Source organism: Taeniopygia guttata, chromosome 3, assembly GCF_048771995.1.
Source record: "Taeniopygia guttata chromosome 3, bTaeGut7.mat, whole genome shotgun sequence".
Classification (NCBI taxonomy): domain Eukaryota; kingdom Metazoa; phylum Chordata; class Aves; order Passeriformes; family Estrildidae; genus Taeniopygia; species Taeniopygia guttata.
This window is the reverse complement of record NC_133027.1, coordinates 112,044,693-112,064,781: the sequence shown is the minus strand read 5'-3', so window position 1 is coordinate 112,064,781 and position 20,089 is coordinate 112,044,693. Positions and strand designations below refer to the sequence as shown.

At 40.6% G+C, this 20,089-nt stretch overlaps 1 protein-coding gene across 1 annotated transcript; it reads left to right on the top strand.

Annotated features, from left to right (window-relative positions):
- The first annotated feature begins 1,465 nt into the window (after positions 1–1,465).
- PLEK (pleckstrin) lies at positions 1,466–15,604 on the top strand. The gene is made up of 9 exons (XM_002199871.6): positions 1,466–1,717; positions 2,247–2,402; positions 7,135–7,316; positions 8,312–8,403; positions 9,486–9,670; positions 10,876–10,980; positions 12,637–12,720; positions 13,378–13,447; positions 14,254–15,604. The coding sequence occupies exons 1-9, from the start codon at positions 1,670–1,672 to the stop codon at positions 14,391–14,393; spliced, it is 1,062 nt and encodes a 353-aa protein (XP_002199907.2). The 5' UTR covers positions 1,466–1,669; the 3' UTR covers positions 14,394–15,604.
- The last annotated feature ends 4,485 nt before the right edge of the window (positions 15,605–20,089 follow it).

Here is a 20,089-nt window from a genome sequence, read left to right as displayed (position 1 = left end):
CACTTTTTAGTGGTAAACTTTTAGTTCCAAGGGCCATGAAGTTTTATTAGGTCTGTTTGATTTTCTGTCTCTAATAATTTTAAAATCTATTTGTTGAGTTCAAGTATGCTTCACAGCCAGAGAATACATGTAGTCTTTAATTTGCAGACTGATAGATGATTGCCTCCATCAGCAGCTAGTGCCTCTAATAGCAATAAAATCCTTACAACAGTATGACTTACATGAGCAAATGGAACAATGTACTGGGACTGCAGGTTTTAGAAACCCCAGACAACATAGTGATAAATTAAATAATCACAAAAAGGTATGCTCTGGACAGAATGCACCATGACATAACCAGAATGTTTCAGATTAAAGTGTTTAACCTGCAACAGGTGGAACAGACAGCTGCTCTGCCTGCAGAGAGACTGAATGTGTCATTTCAGCAGCAACTCATTGAGAAAGATCTGGAAAAGGAAAATATCCATTCAGATAGTGAGGAGAAACACCCAGCAGCCAGGATAGTGAAGCATTGATACAGATAACCAAGGAAGGAGTGGAGTCTCATCTGTGGCATCAGTGAGGAATGTACAGGAAAGGTCTCTGAGGGCTCTGCTACCCCTCTGGTCCTTTATCACAGATCTTGTCAGACTTCTGAGTAAGACTTCCTTCAGAGAAGGCTGTGACAGAACAGGAATTTCTGGCTGTGAAAAAAGTCCCTGTTTAGGGATATTTACACTTGGTAGAGGTGACAGATGGAGTCACCCTGGGCTCAATCAACACCTCAATGAGTTTAGCTGCAAAAGTGGCCTGTAATCTTGTGCTTGGAAGAACACAAGAGGCTGCTTCAAGACACCATGAAGCAGCCTCTTACTGCTTCCCATATACCCCACTTCTTTCTATATGGGGAAGAGGGATTTTGACTCTGGTATTTATAAAAAAAACCTATGGGTTTGCCTTGTCTTTTCCCAAATAAAGCCAAACAAGCTCTGCAGCAAGTAAAAGATTCTTGTAGAAAGCATTTTGTGGTCAGTGCTTTATGTAATGCACGGGTCTAATCCATTTGTGCCTGTTTGACAGCTGTCTTTGGGAGGCCTGAGCATCAAAATCCAAATCCTGATCAGGTCTGATAAACAAATTTCTCATGTCAGCAGAGGGTGCATCCTCATTGCCCAGGTGAGGGTCCTCCACCTTCCTGCCAGGCTCACATGCCTGCCCTGAGGGAGCCAGGTTGGGAAGGCAGGGTGAAGTGGAAGCTCTGCTGTGTTGGAAACCTGTCTCTGAAATCATTTGGCACATGCCAGGCAGCAGCACCGTGCCCTTGGTGTTGTTCTGGTAGAGCTCATGTATTTGCAGAGCATGCCCAGTTTCTTGTGACCGAGCACTTATTTAACTTATTAACTTATTTAACTTGCCAGGACTCTGTCATCGAGGCTGGCTGTGTTTGATACCAGGGAGGGTTTTGTCAGCCTGTTGTCTGTGCTGTCAGAGACAGACTATAAATAAATCCACATGTACTTCTGCATTTCCCTATCTCTCACTCTGTAAGAGGAAATGGGCTTGCGATTAGCGTTGAGAGGAACTTGTGAAATGACACAGCTGTGCTGTGAAAACACCATCCCACAGCCTCTGCTGCCAGAGGAACTCAACAGGCAGCACTGACAGAGCCAGGAGCAGGACTGCCCAAGCCATGGAGCGAGAGCCAATGCGCATTAGGGAGGGATACTTGGTTAAAAAGGTAAGTGGGGTAGCTTTGGACTGAGTGGAAGAGAAAACTAACTCTGAACAAGTTGGGAAGATGTAGGGAAACATCCTGTGGAATCTTGGCAAAGAGGTAACAGGAAATAACCACACCCTACCCAGTGGCACTTCATTGGGTCAAACATCAAGGAAGAATAGTGAGATTAAAGAGGTCACATCACCTTGGCCTCCAGACAGTGGTGGGGCCACAGGCACATCCAGTCTTTGGGAAGGACTCTGCTTTAGAGTCTCTTGTACTACAGCCCATAGGATAGAACCTTTACTTTTATTTAAATCCACAGCGGCTTCCACTAGCAGAGCAACTACAAGGGGAAATAAAAGGTGGTCAGAAAAATAACAACAGTGTTTAACTGCATAGTAGATGGGTGAGGTTGTGGCGTGTTCCCCTTGAAACACAAACTGTAGTTATTTTAGCATCAGTCAGACACTCCCTGGAAGCTCACATCTTCCTTGGGTGTCACATGAAGAGGGCTTCATTGAACATAATATGTGATTTATTGATGCAGGGCAGCATGTTTAATACCTGGAAGCCAATGTGGGTTGTGCTCTTAGAAGATGGAATTGAATTCTACAAGAGGAAAGCTGATAACAGTCCCAAAGGGATGATCCCACTAAAAGGAAGCTCTATTCACAGCCCATGCCAAGATTTTGGCAAAAGAATGGTATGTATTTTTTTAATAAAAAGAATTGATGGTATACTTATACTTCTGGAAGCACTGAAAAGGCAAAAGGGTGGTGGCTGCAAATTCCTGGCATTCATCCCAGTGGTGATTCTCACTTGCCTTAGGAGGTCACAAGCAGGCTTGGAATTGTGCACTATTTGAATTCAGGACACTTCAAGAGGTGTAATTCAGAAAGCATTTGGGAGGGTTGGTTGGTTGGTTTTGTTTTTAAACTTCTGAGTCTCTCGGAGAGCAGAACTAAATTGTATTGGTGTGAAGTCATTTTGCAGCTGAATGGCAACAACTCCTGCATTAAATATAAATCTGAGTGCCACAGAATAAAGCTGTGGGAAAATATTTTGTGAGCAGGAGATGTTGCCATTCATGTGACACATATATTTTGTTACAGGGTTCCTGAAAAACAGGTGTTGGTAAAACGGAATTTCTCTTATGAGCAAATAATCATATAATTAGTCACTTATTATTTTGTCAACTCAGTTTCATCAAATAGGCATGACATCCCCATGAATTCCTCTGACAAAGGGGTCACCCAGAATCTGGAACATTAGTCCACCACAGTTTAAAGAAATTTACCACAGGGATACCTGACTAAAGACAGAATTCTCTGTGAGAGTATTAGAAAAATAGAAAGTGTGAGAGATGACTGAAAAGGTGAGCTTTACTTTTGTCATATGAGTAAAGTGAGGATACTTAAACCTGTCCTTAGGTTTTGTAATAAGTGGAATCAGCATCCCTTGTGTCAGATTTGGACCTGCTGGCTTTGCTTTTTCCTTCTTGTCTTTCTTCTGATTTCTTCCTCTCCTTTTTTTATTTAAAAAAATGGTGGGGGGGGGGGGGTTTTTTGTTGCTTTTTTTTTTGTTGCAGAACCCCTATTTATATGAAAAAAAACCCACCTTGATTCTTACAAAGTATTTTTATACTCACATCTGTCAAGGGAAAGGGCCTGTTAACTTCCAAGCTGTCTTTGAGACAGTATAGAAAAAGGATGGGGCAGAGAATAAAGATTGCTGTTAATCCTGTGCTGATTATGTAATTAACAAGCCTCAGCACAGCACTCCTTACTCCATACATGAGGTATGAAGGGTACTATGCAAGATTATCACACACCTAGATTATAACGGTAGAAATTAAGTTTTTCTTACACAGCATTCTTCTCCAAACAGTTTTGTGTAGGGTTTTGGCTTTTTTCCTTTAACTCTCAGAAAGGCACTGCCATCAACATTGTTTAGTAGTAGTTGCTTGAAAATATCAGTAACATATTTACAATAAAGGCAAAATAATTAATCAGTTTTTCATAAATGAGATCTGCTGCAGGGTTTGCTAAAGTCAGTGGAAACAATCCAAATTACTTCAGCAGGCATTGGAGCAGATCCTCCATATTGAGGTGGAGAGATTGTTCTGCAAGTCCATAAACTAGTAGCCCTGGAGATGGATTTTCTCTTAAAATTTCAAATAGTCAAAAATCGAACATATTCATTGACTGAGCAAAGCTATCACAAGGATTGTTCTTACAAGTACTGCCCAATATGATTAAACCTAAGCTCCTACATGTGTTCTTGAAAATGTAGTATCTTTATTTTTACATTTTACAGCTTTACTGGACTGCTGAATTCAATGTTTCTGCATTCTGTTCTGGCTTCTCACTAGTTACATGTCAAAGCGTACAGTTATTCCTCTTATGGGAATTACTCTGGTTCTTAAGTTTATATGGCTAGAAATGAAAGTACATTTTTAGGACAGGAATTCTGTATGATGAATAGTGGGATAATTCTCATTGGATCAGTTTCAAGTATGGTCTCATTTGTCTGGGCCCAGTTTGGGGCTGGGACTATTGGGCCATAAACAAACTTCTGTATTTCTCTGGTTAAATTTTTGAATCAGCTTGTGTATCTGCACCAGGGCTTCATTTGAAAGCTGAGAGCACATCACCAGCATGCTTTGTTTACTACATCAATTGCAAAATGCAGGTGCTGAGGGGAAAAGAAGCAATCTTGGATTTGTTAAGCACAGATAAAGGCTGTTCAGAAGGGGCTGCAACTGCATATTTTGAGATTAGATTTCAAAATGCATTCACCACTGTCTGCTGTCCTTGATTTGATGTTTGATCATTGTTTAATGTAACATAAATTCTGATATTCAGCTTTTTCCATTTCCCCCATGGTTTTCTTACGGACAGCATTATCCTGTTTGGTTGCTCATAGTTGGATTCATCTCTCCCAATTTAAACTATGTAAAATGCTGGTATTTAGATTAGTGTAATGGTCTAATTTTCTCAAAAACATGACCAGATATATATAATCAGAGGGAGGCTTGGTCACATATAGGATTAGAGACTCAACCTCTTTTCCAATTTCAGAGGAAGCCTGGAAGTCCATCTAAAATACTGGCCTAACTTTGTAAATGCTAAAAAGAAATGGCTTTGCCAGTCTTTTCCAAGTGCTGAAAATGAAAACTCTTCTTAGCATTTCACTGCTTCTCAGCTCTTTGAGAAGGCTATTTTTTTCCTTTGGTAATAAATCTCATCAATGCTTTGGTATTTCATCCTGTTAATCTGGGGTGTTGGCTTGACTGTTGAATACTGGAATTTGGATAGATCTGTCTCTTTTCTTTTGTCATACGCTGTACATTGATTTTCAGTGTCTAGGTCTTTCCTGCATAACAGAAAAGGTGAGTATTGCTGGAAATATGAACAGTGTAAGATAAGAAAAGGCTACTTTTCTACCTGAGACTCACTTTGAGGACTTGTTGCTTTATAAGTTTGCAATGTGTCTTCCACAAAATTCAGTTGGACTTCTGCACAATTTCAGGATGTCAGAATTTTTCCTGTTGGCCGTAATTTGGAAAATGCTTGTGAGGGGTGTTCAGAAGTGTATCCTTTACTAACGTGGACTTCAGCAGACTCATTCAGTGTGCTGATTTCACTGATGTAAATTTGCTGCTCTTTGACAGTAGCTTTTGCTTTCCTTGCCCTAATCAAGTCATGCTGTTGGCTTGTGGCTTAGCTTGGCATTTTCAGACACCTGCTGAGTCAGAACCTGTGATATTTATATTAACACAATTACAGAACAAATTAGTGTCACTCATGGGGAGCTATATTTTAGAGGAAGTGGAAACTTGAGTAATTAGTTCCAGATTTTCCATCTAGAAGATCACTGGATGGAAATGAGTTCAAACAGTGTGAACTTTGTTGGACCATTTGGGGGGTTTGTTTTTTTGCTTTGGTTTGGATTTTTTTTCAGATTATTATTATTCTTTCTGTTTACAACTACTTCTAGATGATCTATTCTCATTTTTTGGGAAATACAGTGTTTTCATTGTTGCTAGTGTGTTTAGATAGGTGATCCTAAGGTGTGGCCAAGGGTTGGATGTATCATCTCCCTACTAAGCCATAAAAGGTTAACTAGGCTGCAAAAAACTTGGCACTCTCTAGTGTATGGCCTTTTTCCCCCTTACGAGTCAGGAGCTGAATATGATGTGGGGTATTTTTCCTTCTTCAGACTGTTCACATGTCTCTAAACACTAAAACAAATTTACATCCATTTTAAGCCTGCAGGGGCTGAGTGCTTCTGATGCCTTAGGATTTTAGCTTCCATATTTTTCAAATCCTATACTGTTTTAGTGTATAACTCTAAAACTCCATATAGAGTGTTAGCTACTGTCTTCACATTTTGGTCAGAAAAAATTATTCCTCTAGGCCTGCAGCTCAAGAACACCTCACTGTCCCAGGCCCTGAAAGTATAAGCAAAAGTAAGTTGGGAGGGAAGCAAACTGGGGGTACATGACTTCATTACCTGAAGTTGTAATTGGAATATTAATCCCTGATATGTAAATGGACCAAACTTATATCTGTCTAAAAAACTCGTGACCATTGTCCACCTTGTCCTCCCCTTGGAAGCTTCTGACTGTCCAAGGTGTACCTATTGAAAGCCTTTAATAAATACCTACTTTTATCCCTTATTCTTGTCTAGCCTCTGTTCCAGGTAGCCATTCCAAGGAATCACTTCAGCCTTTCAGCTGTGTTGAACTTCCCAGCAGAAGTTGGAATCAGCAGCTGTGTTGGTGGTGCACACTGTCACTATTGAGTCAGAAATGACACAGATAAATGAGTGCCACACTCCATGCATTCACAAAAGGCTAAATCACTTTATTAAGAAACCCATTCCTTTTTTCTTTTTTTTTTTTAATTTTAGTTCATTGCAGATGGACCTGATTGGTCCTTTAATTAAAACACCATCACCACTGGCTAATTAAAAAACCACCCTTTTGGTAAACAAATCTCCATAACATGTTAACACGTTCCACATGTTCACAACACCAGCTGCAGCAAGTTAAGATAAAAATTCTTTAAATTTTTTTTTAATAATTTATAATTATTTTATAAGTTTATAATTCTTCTCTCTGAGCTTCTCACAGCCTTTCCCAGAACAATGCCTGAGAAAGTTGTCTGTTTCTCTCTGTGACCAGATAGGTGCCACCACAGCACACCTTGGATGTGCTGATGATGTCAGGATCAGTGAAGTAACAAAAGGACTCAGTTATGTGCAGTGCTTGTTCATGGTTTTCTTCAGAGTTTCTATCATTTCCCTGTGTCTCTGAGGCACTTTCCAAAGTCCTTAGGCATAAGTCAGCTCTATGTTGTGCTTAATTGTGCCCAACTGGCTACACCAAAGCAACTTAAAGAAAAAACCCTCCCATAATTTATTATTTCAGTTTGTCTTCAAGCTCACTGTGGCCAAGCAGCAGGACCACTTTTTTCAAGCTGCCTACCTGGAGGAGAGAGATGCCTGGGTGAGGGATATCAAGAAAGCAATTCATCACATAGATGGAGGCCAAAGGTTTGCCAGAAAATCCACAAGGAAGTCCATCAGATTGCCTGAAACAATCAATCTGAGGTTTGTTCTCATAGCTCTGCTCCCCCATTTACTTCCATCTGCAGTCAGTGTGTCAGACATGTAACCCTGGTCAGGAAGAGCAACGAGCCTGTCTGTCCATGGATTCTCTCACAGCCCTTTCATGACTACAATTTCAGTTTGTACAATGTGTCAGAAATGAGCTAGCAATCAGAACTGGGAAGATCTTTTTTAATATACTACCATTTACCAAAACATGCTTGTTTATCAAAGATTTTTGCTGATAAAGAGATTTCTGGGCATAATGGAGTGCCAGCCAAAGTGTGACTCTTCCAGAAGCATTTTATACAATAAATCATTTATTACAAAAAATATTTTAGGTCTTTTGTTTTCTCTCCAAAGAAATGTTGATGTTAGCCTAGTTTTTGGATGGTGAGGAGACTGTGGTGCCTACCAAAGACCATGAAACTGGCCAAGGGAGAAGAAGAGATAAAGGGAAGCAATCTGTTAGTACTTTTCAAAATCAAGCATGACTTGTTTTCTGCCTCTGAGCTGTAAATAGCAAGATAAAAATGAGCCTGAAGTGTTCTTATAAGACAGCAAAACTGCACAGGGCCAAGATCATCTGAGAGCATGCAGGCTTTGGGACAGGAACATGTTTTCTGCTCAGCCCAGGACCTTTGGGTGAATACAGAGCACAGCAGTGAGTCCTCCTGCAGGGGCTGTGGGGCCCTGGGAAGGTGCCTCAGCTGTGGGTGTTCTCTTCACGCTATAGTCACCACAAGTAGCTGCATTCTCAAAATAGGGAGATGTGGTGAGCCCTTTGTGCACTCCACCCTCTGCTCCCACAGCTGTGAGGTAACTCAGTGAGACCTCCAGGCTTTGCAACTTGAATTTTTCAGGAGATGAAACTAAGCCATGTTACAGCTCTGCAGAGAGCTGAACGTGAAGCCCCCATGAATGACAATGACATTGTTGTACAAACTGGCAAAACCTTTTTATTTGCTAACAGTTTCTGTGGTTCTTTTTGTGCATAGTGCTTTGTACCTCTCAATGAAAGATCCTGAAAAGGGAATAAAGACATTGAAGCTGGAAAAAGATAAAAGAGTGTTCAATCACTGCTTTACAGGTAAGGAGCTCCTGTCCCTCTATTCTATACAATAAAGGGAGCACAAAGTTGAAAAACTAAAGAGATTAATCAGCTCTGTAGAGCACAGAGAAGTTTGATATTTTCCTGACTAACCCAGGAGATGCTAAAAGGATGTATCTTTGAAAAGTGTTCAATTATGGCCATGGTAAACAAAGGAGAAGGATGAAATTTTACCTGTGTCAGAAAGATTGAAGTAATCTTTTGAGTAGATTGCAGTGTGAAACACTTAAATGCAGAAGAATGATTCCATTCTGGATTTTTCATCAATGAATGGTGTCCCATTGTAAATCCTGTTTCTCTCAAAGTCAAATCTGTGTTTGTGCTCAAAACCACATAGATGTAGCACTTGAGGACATGGCTTAGGGGTGGACATGGCAGTGTTGGGTTAATGGTTGCACTGATGATCTTGGAGGTCTTTTCCAGCCTTAGTGATTTCCAACAGCATTACATTAGCAGCCTGGATCCAGGCTTGGCTATCCTCCATACCTCCCCAGTCCCTGTCTTTGAGGCCTCCAGCTCAGCCCTGCATCCCCTCCCAGCTCTCTTCTCCGTCAGGAATGGTGTTTGAGAGCTGTCCTGGCCCCTGCCATCAGCTGGAAATGCTGCACCTCACTGGATGGCCAGGAGCCTCCCTAGATTAGCTCCCCATGTTGCTTGTCACCCTGATTATTAAGATTTTCTAAAGCCTTCTGAGTTTACATTCTGTTAGAAAACTTTCTCACACAGTTTTCTATAAACAACATATTGTTTTGCATTCCTTCATAGGGGTGGAGAAGTACTAGTAGTTTGTCCAATGTCATTGGAGAGTTGGCCCATTCACTCTCCAATCCACTGTCACCTTTGGAGAAGTATAAAAGTTGGAGTCAGAAAATAAATGGCCTTTTTTACCTTGCAAACAGCAGTGGCTCGCGTTGTGCTTTCACGTGTCCCACAGCGACAGTCGCTATGAACATTTTTCAGGAGATTGATGAATACACAGAGTTTGCTTGTTTCCTGTGTACTTTTAGGCTTCTCCACGTCTGTCTTGGTTTGTGGCTGATGTGTTGTTCCTTTGTAACCAGGCACCTGTGTGATTGACTGGCTGGTGTCCAGCAGCTCTGTCCGAAATCGCAAAGAAGGTCTCCTGCTCGCCTCTTCCCTCCTGAGTGAAGGCTACCTGCAGCCTGCTGGGGACACGTCCAAGGCAGCTGCTGAGGGACTGTCAGACACCCCCTTCCTGGATCTCAGTGATGCCTACTATTACTTTGTGAGCATTGTGTTCTGGTTTTTTTATTGTCTCAGACTTACGGATGCTCTGCTTTTCTCATGCTTCTTGTTGGGCTTCTTAAATCCTGGAGGAAAGATTGTACAGAAATGGAGAAATCTATCTTAATTGTCTTTTTCCTGTGATACTCAGAATGAGTCTGCTCACTTTAATACTCAGGGCAGATTTTGTTTTTTTCTGGCATATAAGTGTGAAGTGAGTGCTGAGACTGTGTGGGAAATTAATTCATGGAGAATTCTCAAAGCTCACATACTATGCATCTTTAAGCTGGGTTCTTTTTAACTTAGACTTTGTTCTGGTAATTGTATGGATGACCAGAATTTAACCATCTGTTTCCCTGTTGATTCAGTGGAAGAGAAGAGATTAAATCATTATCACAGAGCTTCACAGAGTGGCAGAAGCTACAAACCCATTTTTGTGCAGAGCCATTGAATCTGACTCAGTGTGAGTGTGCACACACACAGCTTGCCTGTGAGCAAAAATTAAAAGTTTTTAATATCCCTCAGTAATCTCTCCTGGGTGTCATACCCAGGCTTCTCCATTTATTACTTCATATTCTGCGGCCTGATTTGAAGAACTTGAAATATCACAGTCAAATACTGTTTGAAAGATGTTTGGCTTATGGACTTAAGCTAACAAAAAAGTATGCCTTCTATAAAGTGGAAACAAGTAAATTGGCATTACAATTCTGTTTGTATTTACCACATAGACTCAGCAAAATGCTTCTCCCACTACTCATTTGTTTTCCTAAACATGTTTTTGCTAGGGAGACTTTACCAGTTCAGCAGAGACACTCTTGGTGAAGGCAACCTTGTGGCCTCCTGGGATGATTCCTGTAGCAGCCCATGTGTACCCTGCTTGTTTTTGGATTATTTCTGGCTTGGTTCAATACCACTGTGGTGTGAGGAGGCCACAGAAAGTCAATGTCTTGACTTGGTATCATAGAAGTGTAGTCCCACCTCAGACTGAAATGTGCCCACGGTGATTTGAAGAGCTCCTTAACTTCACTGGGAGGCTCTTCCAGTAAAAGGTTAGATTATTTAACAATAACCATAACCATAACAACAATAATCATATTTTCTTTGGAGTGGCAAAAAGCAGCATGGAGGGAAGCCAAAAGATGCCAGATTGGTACATGTACATAAGCATGCAACAACTTCTGTAACATTTCTCTTGTGGTCTTTCAGCCAGACAGTGGATTTTTCTGTGAAGGCTATTCCAGTGATGATGATGTGGTCCTAAAAGAAGAATTCAGAGGCACAATTGTCAAACAAGGGTGTTTGCTGAAACAGGTCAGTGTTGCCCATGTTCCATGCTGTCACTAGGATGATGTTACATGGGTGCAAGGTTACTCTTTTACACTTAAAAGCTTTAAGTAAGAGAGAAACTACCCTATGGCATCTCCACACTTGGCAGGTTTCATCCCTGTCTCTCTTGCCTTTGCACAAGGAACACTTGCTGCAGCAAGGCAGCAGGACTCTGGGCAAATATTGCAAGGTTAATTGCTCTCACCACAAATTAAAACAGTTGATAGCTTTAATTAGGAAAGTGTTCTAACACAGGAGATGTGACAAGTCATTGGTACAAGGCAAAATTGTAAAAAATTGTAAAAATTGTAAAAAAGCTGCCACTCCTGTGTCCCTCTGGACACACAACTGGATTCAGTTGCCAGTTTTCACGGACCTTTTCAGCATGCTTCAGCAAAGGAGTTGTTTCAGTCACTAATATTTGATGTATAAGACAGAAGATGAGTGGATGCCTTCATTTCCAGCAAAACTTTAAGCAGTACAGTGAATTTCATATTTCCAAGGCCACTGCAGGCAGATATTTCTAAACTGAAGGCAAAATCAGGATTTTTCAATGAATAAAATGGGTCAGGTGGAAGGGACCTGCAAAAATCCTCTGGCCCAACTGCCTGACTACTCCAGAGCTGACCATGGGTTAAAGCACATTGTTAAGGGTTTTGTTGTCCAAAAGCTTCTTACACATTGACAGACATGGTGAATTGATCACCTCTCTAGTTAGCCTGTTGCAGTGTTTGACCACCTCCTCTCTAAAGAAATATTTCCTAATATTGACTCTGAACCTGTACTGTTAAAATAGTCCTTGAGGGCTTAAGAACTTTATGGTGGTGCTAACAAGTATTTCTCTTGTTTAATCAGTTTACTCAGTGGAAGAAATTAGACCCACACCTTGCTGCTCTTTTTCTCTGTCACGTTCTTACCAACCTAGTTAGTAAGAGCTTCCGTGCAAACAGGAGCTAATTGAGAAACTTGTATTTTGAAATGCCAGAGGAAGTGATTCATGACAACCTTCCACCAGTGTTAGTCTGCACTTGGTCACCCTCAGTGAGTTGTGGGTCACTGCTTCTGAAAATGCTTCCACAGCCATTCTTTTCAGTCATGAAAACGGGCCATGAGGCACCCATATCTGTATTTCTGCCTCAGCTTCTCAGCCATGAGCCCTCCAGGGTGTTTAAGCTAGATAAGCTTTTTTTTTGTTTGTTTTTGCTGTTATCTTTGCAGGGACAGAAAAACTTTCAGCTCATCCTTGCAAATAATTCAAGGTACCTTCCTGCAAGGCACTTTGCACCCGTGTTTGCTAGCAAGCAGTTAAACCCAGTTCTTATAGATCTCACGTGAATGCCATAACTACCAGAATGTGGGGTATGTTTAGGGGAATCTCCTGTGTTGAAGGGGAATCTCCTCTGCTTTGAACAGAAAAAAAAAAAAAAAAGAGAGAGAAAGCAATTTGAATTTGATAGTTTAGTTCTTGTGCAAAAGATTGGAATGTAGAAAAGGCAGATTCAAGTCCTACTCCAGTGAGTATTTCCTGTCCAAAATATTCAGGTTTTTCCCCTTTTGTATTTGCCTGTCCTCTCATGTGTGGGTAAGATTTGCATGCAGGCAAAGCAGCTTCCTGACATTCCTGGTTTTGAATTTTCCTAGGGACATCGGAGGAAGAACTGGAAAGTGAGAAAGTTTGTTTTAAGGGATGATCCTGCATATCTTCACTATTATGATCCTGCTGGAGTAAGAGAGATTTGGTTTATTTCCCTGTTTGTTTTGAATCCAGTGCCTTGTAGAAGTACCTGAATGGAGTATTGGCATGAGAATGTGACAGGGAACACCAGGCAGGACACTGAGACTGTTCTTCCATGGTTTAGCCATCCTCTGGAAAAACAGAGTGAAAGATAGTTTCTGGGGCTGTCAATTCAGGGTGGCAAGTGCCACCCAGACCTGGGAATAAGTAACACTGATCTGTATTTTCACCTCTTATCTGTGATTAATTGGAATTAATGTGTACTCTCACTTGAGCAAAACAAATTAGGTCCTAAGTGCAAATGAACACAATACAGTAATTTTGCAGTTTCTATTTGAGGTATTTGCCATGCTAGGCTGAGACATGGCATCCTATTTCTTGTGTACTTCTAATGGGCCCATTCCCATACTAAATACTCTGCAGATCCCTGAATTCTAAAGCACAAGAGATTCCCTGTTTATTTGTAAGCCTTTCTCTTACCACTCCCCCAACCCTCCATATCACCACAGACTGAAAATCCCCTGTTCTCTCAGGGGGGACATACTAAATAATCAAATGGTTTTGTCTCCATTCTGGAAATGTAGCCATATGTTAACCTGCTACTTTCAGAAGTGCTGAATTTAATTTTGATTTAATGTCCTCCCCAGGGAGAAGAACCACTGGGAGCAATTCACTTGAGAGGCTGTGTGGTGACAGCAGTGGAAGATATGCCAGACAGTAAGGAACCATATTCAATGAGCTCTCTAATAAGTTTTTAAACCCCCCCCTTTCAGTCTGCCTAAAATAATGAGTGTTTTTTGTTCCAAAGCAATCTATGGGTAATGATTCAGTAATTCTAACAACTGATCTCTCCCTTTCTGTCTGAATTACTGGGAAAGGCACTGTGGTAAAAGTAGCGATAGGAAATCTTGTGTATTGCCAGTACTTTGGGGAAGGCTGGTCAAAAGGATGACAAAAACAAAAGTTCTCCTGTGTTAGGAGAACTGGCCTTTAGGCAAAATAAGCTGAATTTGATCTCTTTAGTTAATGAATTTGGGATGGAAGCTTCATGTTAGAAATGGTTATGCCAACAAATTGCTATTGTCTACCTTCTCTTCCTTCCCAAAGCAGAAATGGTGTTGCTGCAAGGACCAAGAAACATTCATTTCATGCATTCTCCTCTCCCCAGGAGAGGCTGGCTATCATACCCAGCAAACAAGTTTGTTGGCATCTCAGAAAAGAAATGGACTCCATCATCTTTTTTTCACAGCTGGCAAGGCATGGGAGGGTTTGGGGAATATGATCTGTCCTTCCATGATTTGAGACCAACAAACCAGAGACTCCTGAAGGTGAAACATGCAGAATTCATGAGTGGTTTTGCTGAGAGAGAGAGAGACTCATCTCTTGGACCCAATCTTTGTGAAGGCCTGATCAGGCTCAGCTGTAAAAAGAAAGGAGACCCCCTTACAGTGTGTAAAGGAGGAAATATTGAATGCACAAGACTTTTATCTCTCATAGCTGACTTTGTTATTTTTTCCCTGTAGCCAAGAAGCATGATGCTGACAACATCCTCTTTGAAATCATCACAGCAAATGAAATCCACTATTACTTGCAAGCAGCCTCATCCACAGAGCGTACAGAATGGATCAAAGCAATCCAGTCAGTTTCTAGGACTGGTAAATGAAAATGATCTTCCAACAAGACGACAGACAAATTTACTCAGAAAAACAGAAAATAGAATTTAGCATTTCACCAAAACAAAGCAGTATCACCCCAAAGGGCTTGTGTGTTGAGGTTGAGGACTGGTTGAAGTTTCAGTTCTATACTGGGCACTAACAAACTAACAGTTTTCCACTTGTGTTATGGTAATATTTTACTAAATTATAACATAGAACATGCCATATTAGTGTGTTGCTTAGTGAAATCTGTCTACCTTGAAAAGGTTGCAGCTGATAGTGGGAATCTCACCATTCACAGGGATCTCAGTCATGTCACTGACAGAGAGTACCTCAGTTAATCACCCTCTTCAGCCTGTGATGTGTTTCAGGAATTTCACCTATTTCAGTCTTCTCCAGACAATTTTCACATTTTCTTCTTTATCAGATCTTGTTGCTCCTTGGTCACTTATACAAATAATGCCATAGATATAAGGAAAAGAAGTCAACTCATTTGGAAACCTGATCCACTCCTTTCCAGTCTTTCAGCATTAGGTGAGGGAAGAATGCAGACACTATGGAAACACCATGTGGAACCAAATATAACTCTATGACAGCAGTTGTGGAGTCTCTTCCCACAGTATTTCAAACACAAAGCAATCTCACTCCAAACTCCATATCACCCAATTTTAAGCCTTGCCAAATTTCTCCACAAGAATCTGCCCCAGGACCATTGTTTCTCTTTATTTAGGTCTCACAAAGCAGATGCTGGGTTGTTAGGTACTGCACTCTATTTGAATTAAGAATTTTGCAGGAGAAGGGAAAGGATGCATGGGTTGGTTACTTGAATTTTTGATTGAAGTAGTTTTGATTAGGTTTTCCTTTTTTAACCTCCAGCAACATACTCAGTCCTTGATTCTGTGCCTTATCAATATAAGAGAAACCTTGTGCTTGTAACTGAAATAAATATTTTTATTTGATAGGGTCAGTTCACCTGATTATTCCTTGCATTTTTATCTGACTCTATATCAAACAAACTTCTAAGTCTTAAACTCTAAGGAGGAGTTGAAAATCAAGTTAATGTCAGAGTGTGCATGTAGGCTGTTCCTGGTACAGTATGTTTGACTGATGGAGACTTCAAAATCTTTAAAACTGTTCATAGATCTAATAAGGTACCTTATCCTCAAGAATCCTTATTGGGATCTCTTCCATCTAAAAATAAATGCAGAGCTAAAGCTTCTCTCTGGTTGTGCTTAATTACACCTGTAGCTGAGATAATAAGCCTGAAGCCTTGTTGTCTTGCATTACTTTTGCCAAAGAAAACAGAGCCTTGCAGGAGCAGCAGGCTCAGACACTGCATCATCTTCACTTCAGCTGGCCAGCAGAAATCAGCTTCTGGCAGCATTTCCTGTCTCCCATGCAAGCTGTCAGGATCCTTCAAGTCTGATGTGTCATTCTGAGGAAGGAAGACTCGTGGTAAAAAGATCCACTTTTTGCTCAGCCTGCTTTCTTGATAATTGCTGCTTGTTGCTGCTTATTTTTGCTTTCAGAGCTCACTAACCCAAAAATACCCGAAGGCACAGGAAAAGGGAAAAAAAAACCACCCCACACAACCAAACAACAGAAATTTGTCCAGCTTACCAAAGGAGGGACGTGACTGCCAAAATTTAATAAAACTAAAATGTTTTACCAGTCCATGACCTTATCATTTTAACTTGTGTCCAGTCCAAGGTATGTCTGCCCACCTATAAATGGTGTTTTCTCAGGTAGAGGATGATAGAGTATTTATGGGAGGGCTCTTATGTTTGTACCATTCTATATTGATGGGGTCTGTAATCTCACAGGTAGTGTTGGAACTCAAAATGTCCCTCAGACATTTTTGGAGGTTCCAGGCCCTGGTCAGAAGCATTTGAAACCCTGGCAGTCAGCTGGAAACAGCTGTGATTTTGGGTTTGAACCATGGAATGATTTACCAACCCTGCAGGAAGAACAAGAAATCACAAAAGTTTAAATATTATAGTAGAAGTAGTTATAAAGTAGAGGGAAGAATTTTTTAGTATTGTAGAAAGGGGTTTTAACACCTATACAGGTTTTTTTTTTATTCTACACATAAGGGTCAGAGGGTTTAAGATGGAAGAATGTAGGCCCATCCTGTTCCTCCTCTTTCTTCTTCCTTGCCTCCATATTCTTAATGATGTCGGCACTCAGAGATTGGTTTAGAGTAAAAAAACACCATTTAATATAAATAGTAAGTATTAGGGAAAAACTATAAACATTTATCACATAATGTACCATATAAAAGATAGCAACAGCCCAGGGGCGAGGAGAAAAAAGAAGAAATCAGGAGACAAAGAGGATGTCAGGGTGTGTGTGTGCCTCTGCTTGAGCTACTAACCAAACCACTATAGCCCAAGAAGACAATCTTTTAGATAGCTTACAATAAACTGCCTTGAGACCAAACAACAAGAAACTACTAAGCCTTTCTTTAAAAGCACAAGTTAGAAAAGAAACTTTTCCACCACACGGAACCCCTAAACCAAGCCTGGGTTCTGTCAGGTTCAGAAGGCACATTTCAAGGGTTTGTAGGTGCCTCTGCTTCCTGGCAGCAGTGAGAAGATCTTGTCCAAGGGAATTCAGAATTAAAAAGCCACTAGATGTCTGTCAGAGATGATAAGGCCAGCCCAGTAACTCGGAAGGCATGGAAGAGGCACAGATCCTGAATTATGGCACAAAGAAGAGAGAGGCAGCTTGGTGCAAGAACCACTAAACAAAAGGGAGAAAACGGAAGGGCAGAGCCACGTGTGTCATGATTCCTCTAACTTTCACCCTCTAACTATTTAAATCACACTTCTACCACACCCTCAGCAATTACTGCATTAACATCAGTTTCTGTTTTACTTTTAAGAAAGACCTAGTCTAAAGGACAGCAAAATAAACAAATCATTGCAGATAAAGATTGTATTTATTATCTTCAGCTACTGAAAGACATGTGTAATATAATCTCATATAAATATCCTCTTAAGTTCATGTTTGTCTTGCCACAACCTGCACTGAGCAATTTTCCCTCCCCTGGAACATTGCCTACGTGCTTACTGCAGTCAGAGTCAGATTTTTGGGAATGTTCCCTAACCATGCACCCATAAAAACACCCACACAGACACAGCACTCCTACTTCCATTTTAAAATGAAGTTTAAAAGAAAATGGTATGAAGCAAACCACAAACACAGATGCTGAAAAAATAATAACCCCAGCCCAACAAGCTTTCAGCTTGAGTCAGTGTTAGTACTTCTTATAATCCAAGAGAAAATGCATATGGATGTAGTTTGGACTTCATATGTCTCTAGCATTTTTTTTCAAAGAGCTGTTTACTTTCCCTGCCCCAGAGCTTTCTTCTGAAGGTGATATAACTTTGTTGATAAGTGTGGTTATTTTGGTGCTTTTCTTTGCAGTGGGCTGTCTTTGCTTTTTATTTGAAAGAAAAGTTAACAGAAAGTGTGAAAGGTCGACTGAAAATGTGGTTTAGTAATAGAACAGTTTACTTAGTAGCATTTAATCAAAGTTGTTTCATAAAGACAAAAAGACTCGTTAAGGCCTCTGAGGTATCTAACATTTACTGTCAAACCTCTCTTTTAGAAAAGTTTTTATTTTCATTTCTTCTCGCAATATTACACATAACTCTTCAATGCAGTAGCACCTCTTCTGTCTTTGGCTTAGAGTTCACTTTACTACAAATGTAAAACACCCATTTTTCTCCCCCAGTTTGTTCTCAAATATTTGAGAAGTTATTTTAAGTTCAAACTACTTGCTTCACAGGGCTCTTGATTAGTGCTTTTCACTGTTTGAAGTGCTCTTCCATTTGTTCTGAGTTCGAGCTTGGGTAACACTGAAATCCAGAAAAAATTTCCTTAAATAATCTTTTTTGGTGGGGGCCAGAAACATTTAACTAGAGTGGGAGTTTTTGGGGGAGGGCAGTGGGGTGGGAATGGGTTGGGTTTTTTGGTTGTTCTTTTCCAGCTCGTACCTTTTAAAACTGTAGGAGACTATAGGAGGAACTTGAAAAGGGAAAATGAGTAGATAAGAGTCCTCTGCAGGTTGCTGGTATTTCTGTGGGTGCCTTCAGTTTGTGTTTTGAAAAGTGTAGGTAATTTTTGTTTGTGAGCTGGGATCTTCTCGTTGATGTATAGAGATTTTTCTGCACTCAAGGTGAACTTTGACTGAAAACAAAGTTCTTCTTTTGTTGTTGCTCATCACACTTCTTGAAATAGAACTTCTTTATTTGGCTTCAAAATAAGCTTGGGAGGGGGGTTTTGATTAGAACATAGCACTTCCTGCTTTGCATTTGGAAGAAAAACTGTGGTTTTCCCTACTTTGTTTCTGGTTCTTGTAGATTGCTTAACATTTTTTTCTTCCAGTGCAGTAAAAGGGAGACTAAGACTCTATGAAAGGTGAATAAAATGCTGTTTTTCATGCTTCATTGGCCTTCCATGTTAAATGTTATGGGCTCCAGTAAAACTCTTTGCTTTCCTGCATGGACTCTGCCTTTGTTTTAAGATGACAATGTCTTTCTCTCCTTTTCTTCAACTCATTAAAAGATGACTGGGCAGAAGGGAGGAAAATAATCAAAGGGAAATGCTGATAAAACTGATAGAATTTTGTTTCCAGCACTTGAAAGGGAGAGGGATGATGTTAGTATTGTTTAAAATTTGCCTTCAGTATGTTTTTCACCACAATTTTGAATATTAATAAACTGGAGCGATCAAGGGAGAGGAAAGAGACCAGGGGATTTTATTCCCTGGTGGTTTGTAAATCCATAGTTGCTGGGCAGGGTGATTCTGAGGCACAGGTAATGGAGAGGGTGATTCTGAGGAGCTGGGGGAGACTACAGCAAACTGTGCCAGTACATGGAATTATCCTCTTGGGTTTCATCTGGGCAGATCCTCCAGGATCTCTGAGTTTGCAGTCTATCACCTCCCTCCTTCCCTTTCAACCCGCAGTTGTAGCTTGGGGTTTTTGGTTTAGCAGAATAGCAGAAGTGGGTTTCTCTTAATATTTCCCAAGGGAAAAGCCCCTCCTGGCCCCCTGCACTCAATTCTTAGCTTTGTGCTGATCAGAAGCTGCTGCTGGCTTAAGGTGTTAAATGCTTAAAGAAGGTGATTTCTTCTATGGTTTTAGAGATGGACTTTTCTGAACAAGCAATATGGTGAAAAAAAACTGCCAAGTGTCAACATGCTCTTGGGAACTCAATATACCTCATCCCAAATTAATTTGGAGGAAAAATAAAAAAATAACACCATCACCACCTAAGTCCTCCCAGCTGTATGCTTTTATTGTCTTCCTGTCAGCTCTGGTGGGCTGAAACAACTGATCCCAGTCCTGAGCTCAACTGTTCTGCCTTCAGTTGGGATAACTTTGTCACTTGGTACCTTCCAAAGATGACCAGGACAAAGACATGGCAATCTGCATGTTCCTGCCTATTGGCAGAAACACTTGACAAAATTAGCCTTGAAATTTGAGCGGTCTGATCAAAAGTCTGTGGTGATTAAAGATCTCGTGCATACTTTTTCATTTAGTCAGCTGATGGTGATGGCCCAAAGCCACATCCTGCACCATGATGAAATAAAGCCACACTGTCAGCCAGTCACTTCAAAAATGGAGCACTGCAACAATGAGCAGCTGTAAAGAGGCTTCTGTAACACTAATGGGTGTTATTAAAAACACCACAGG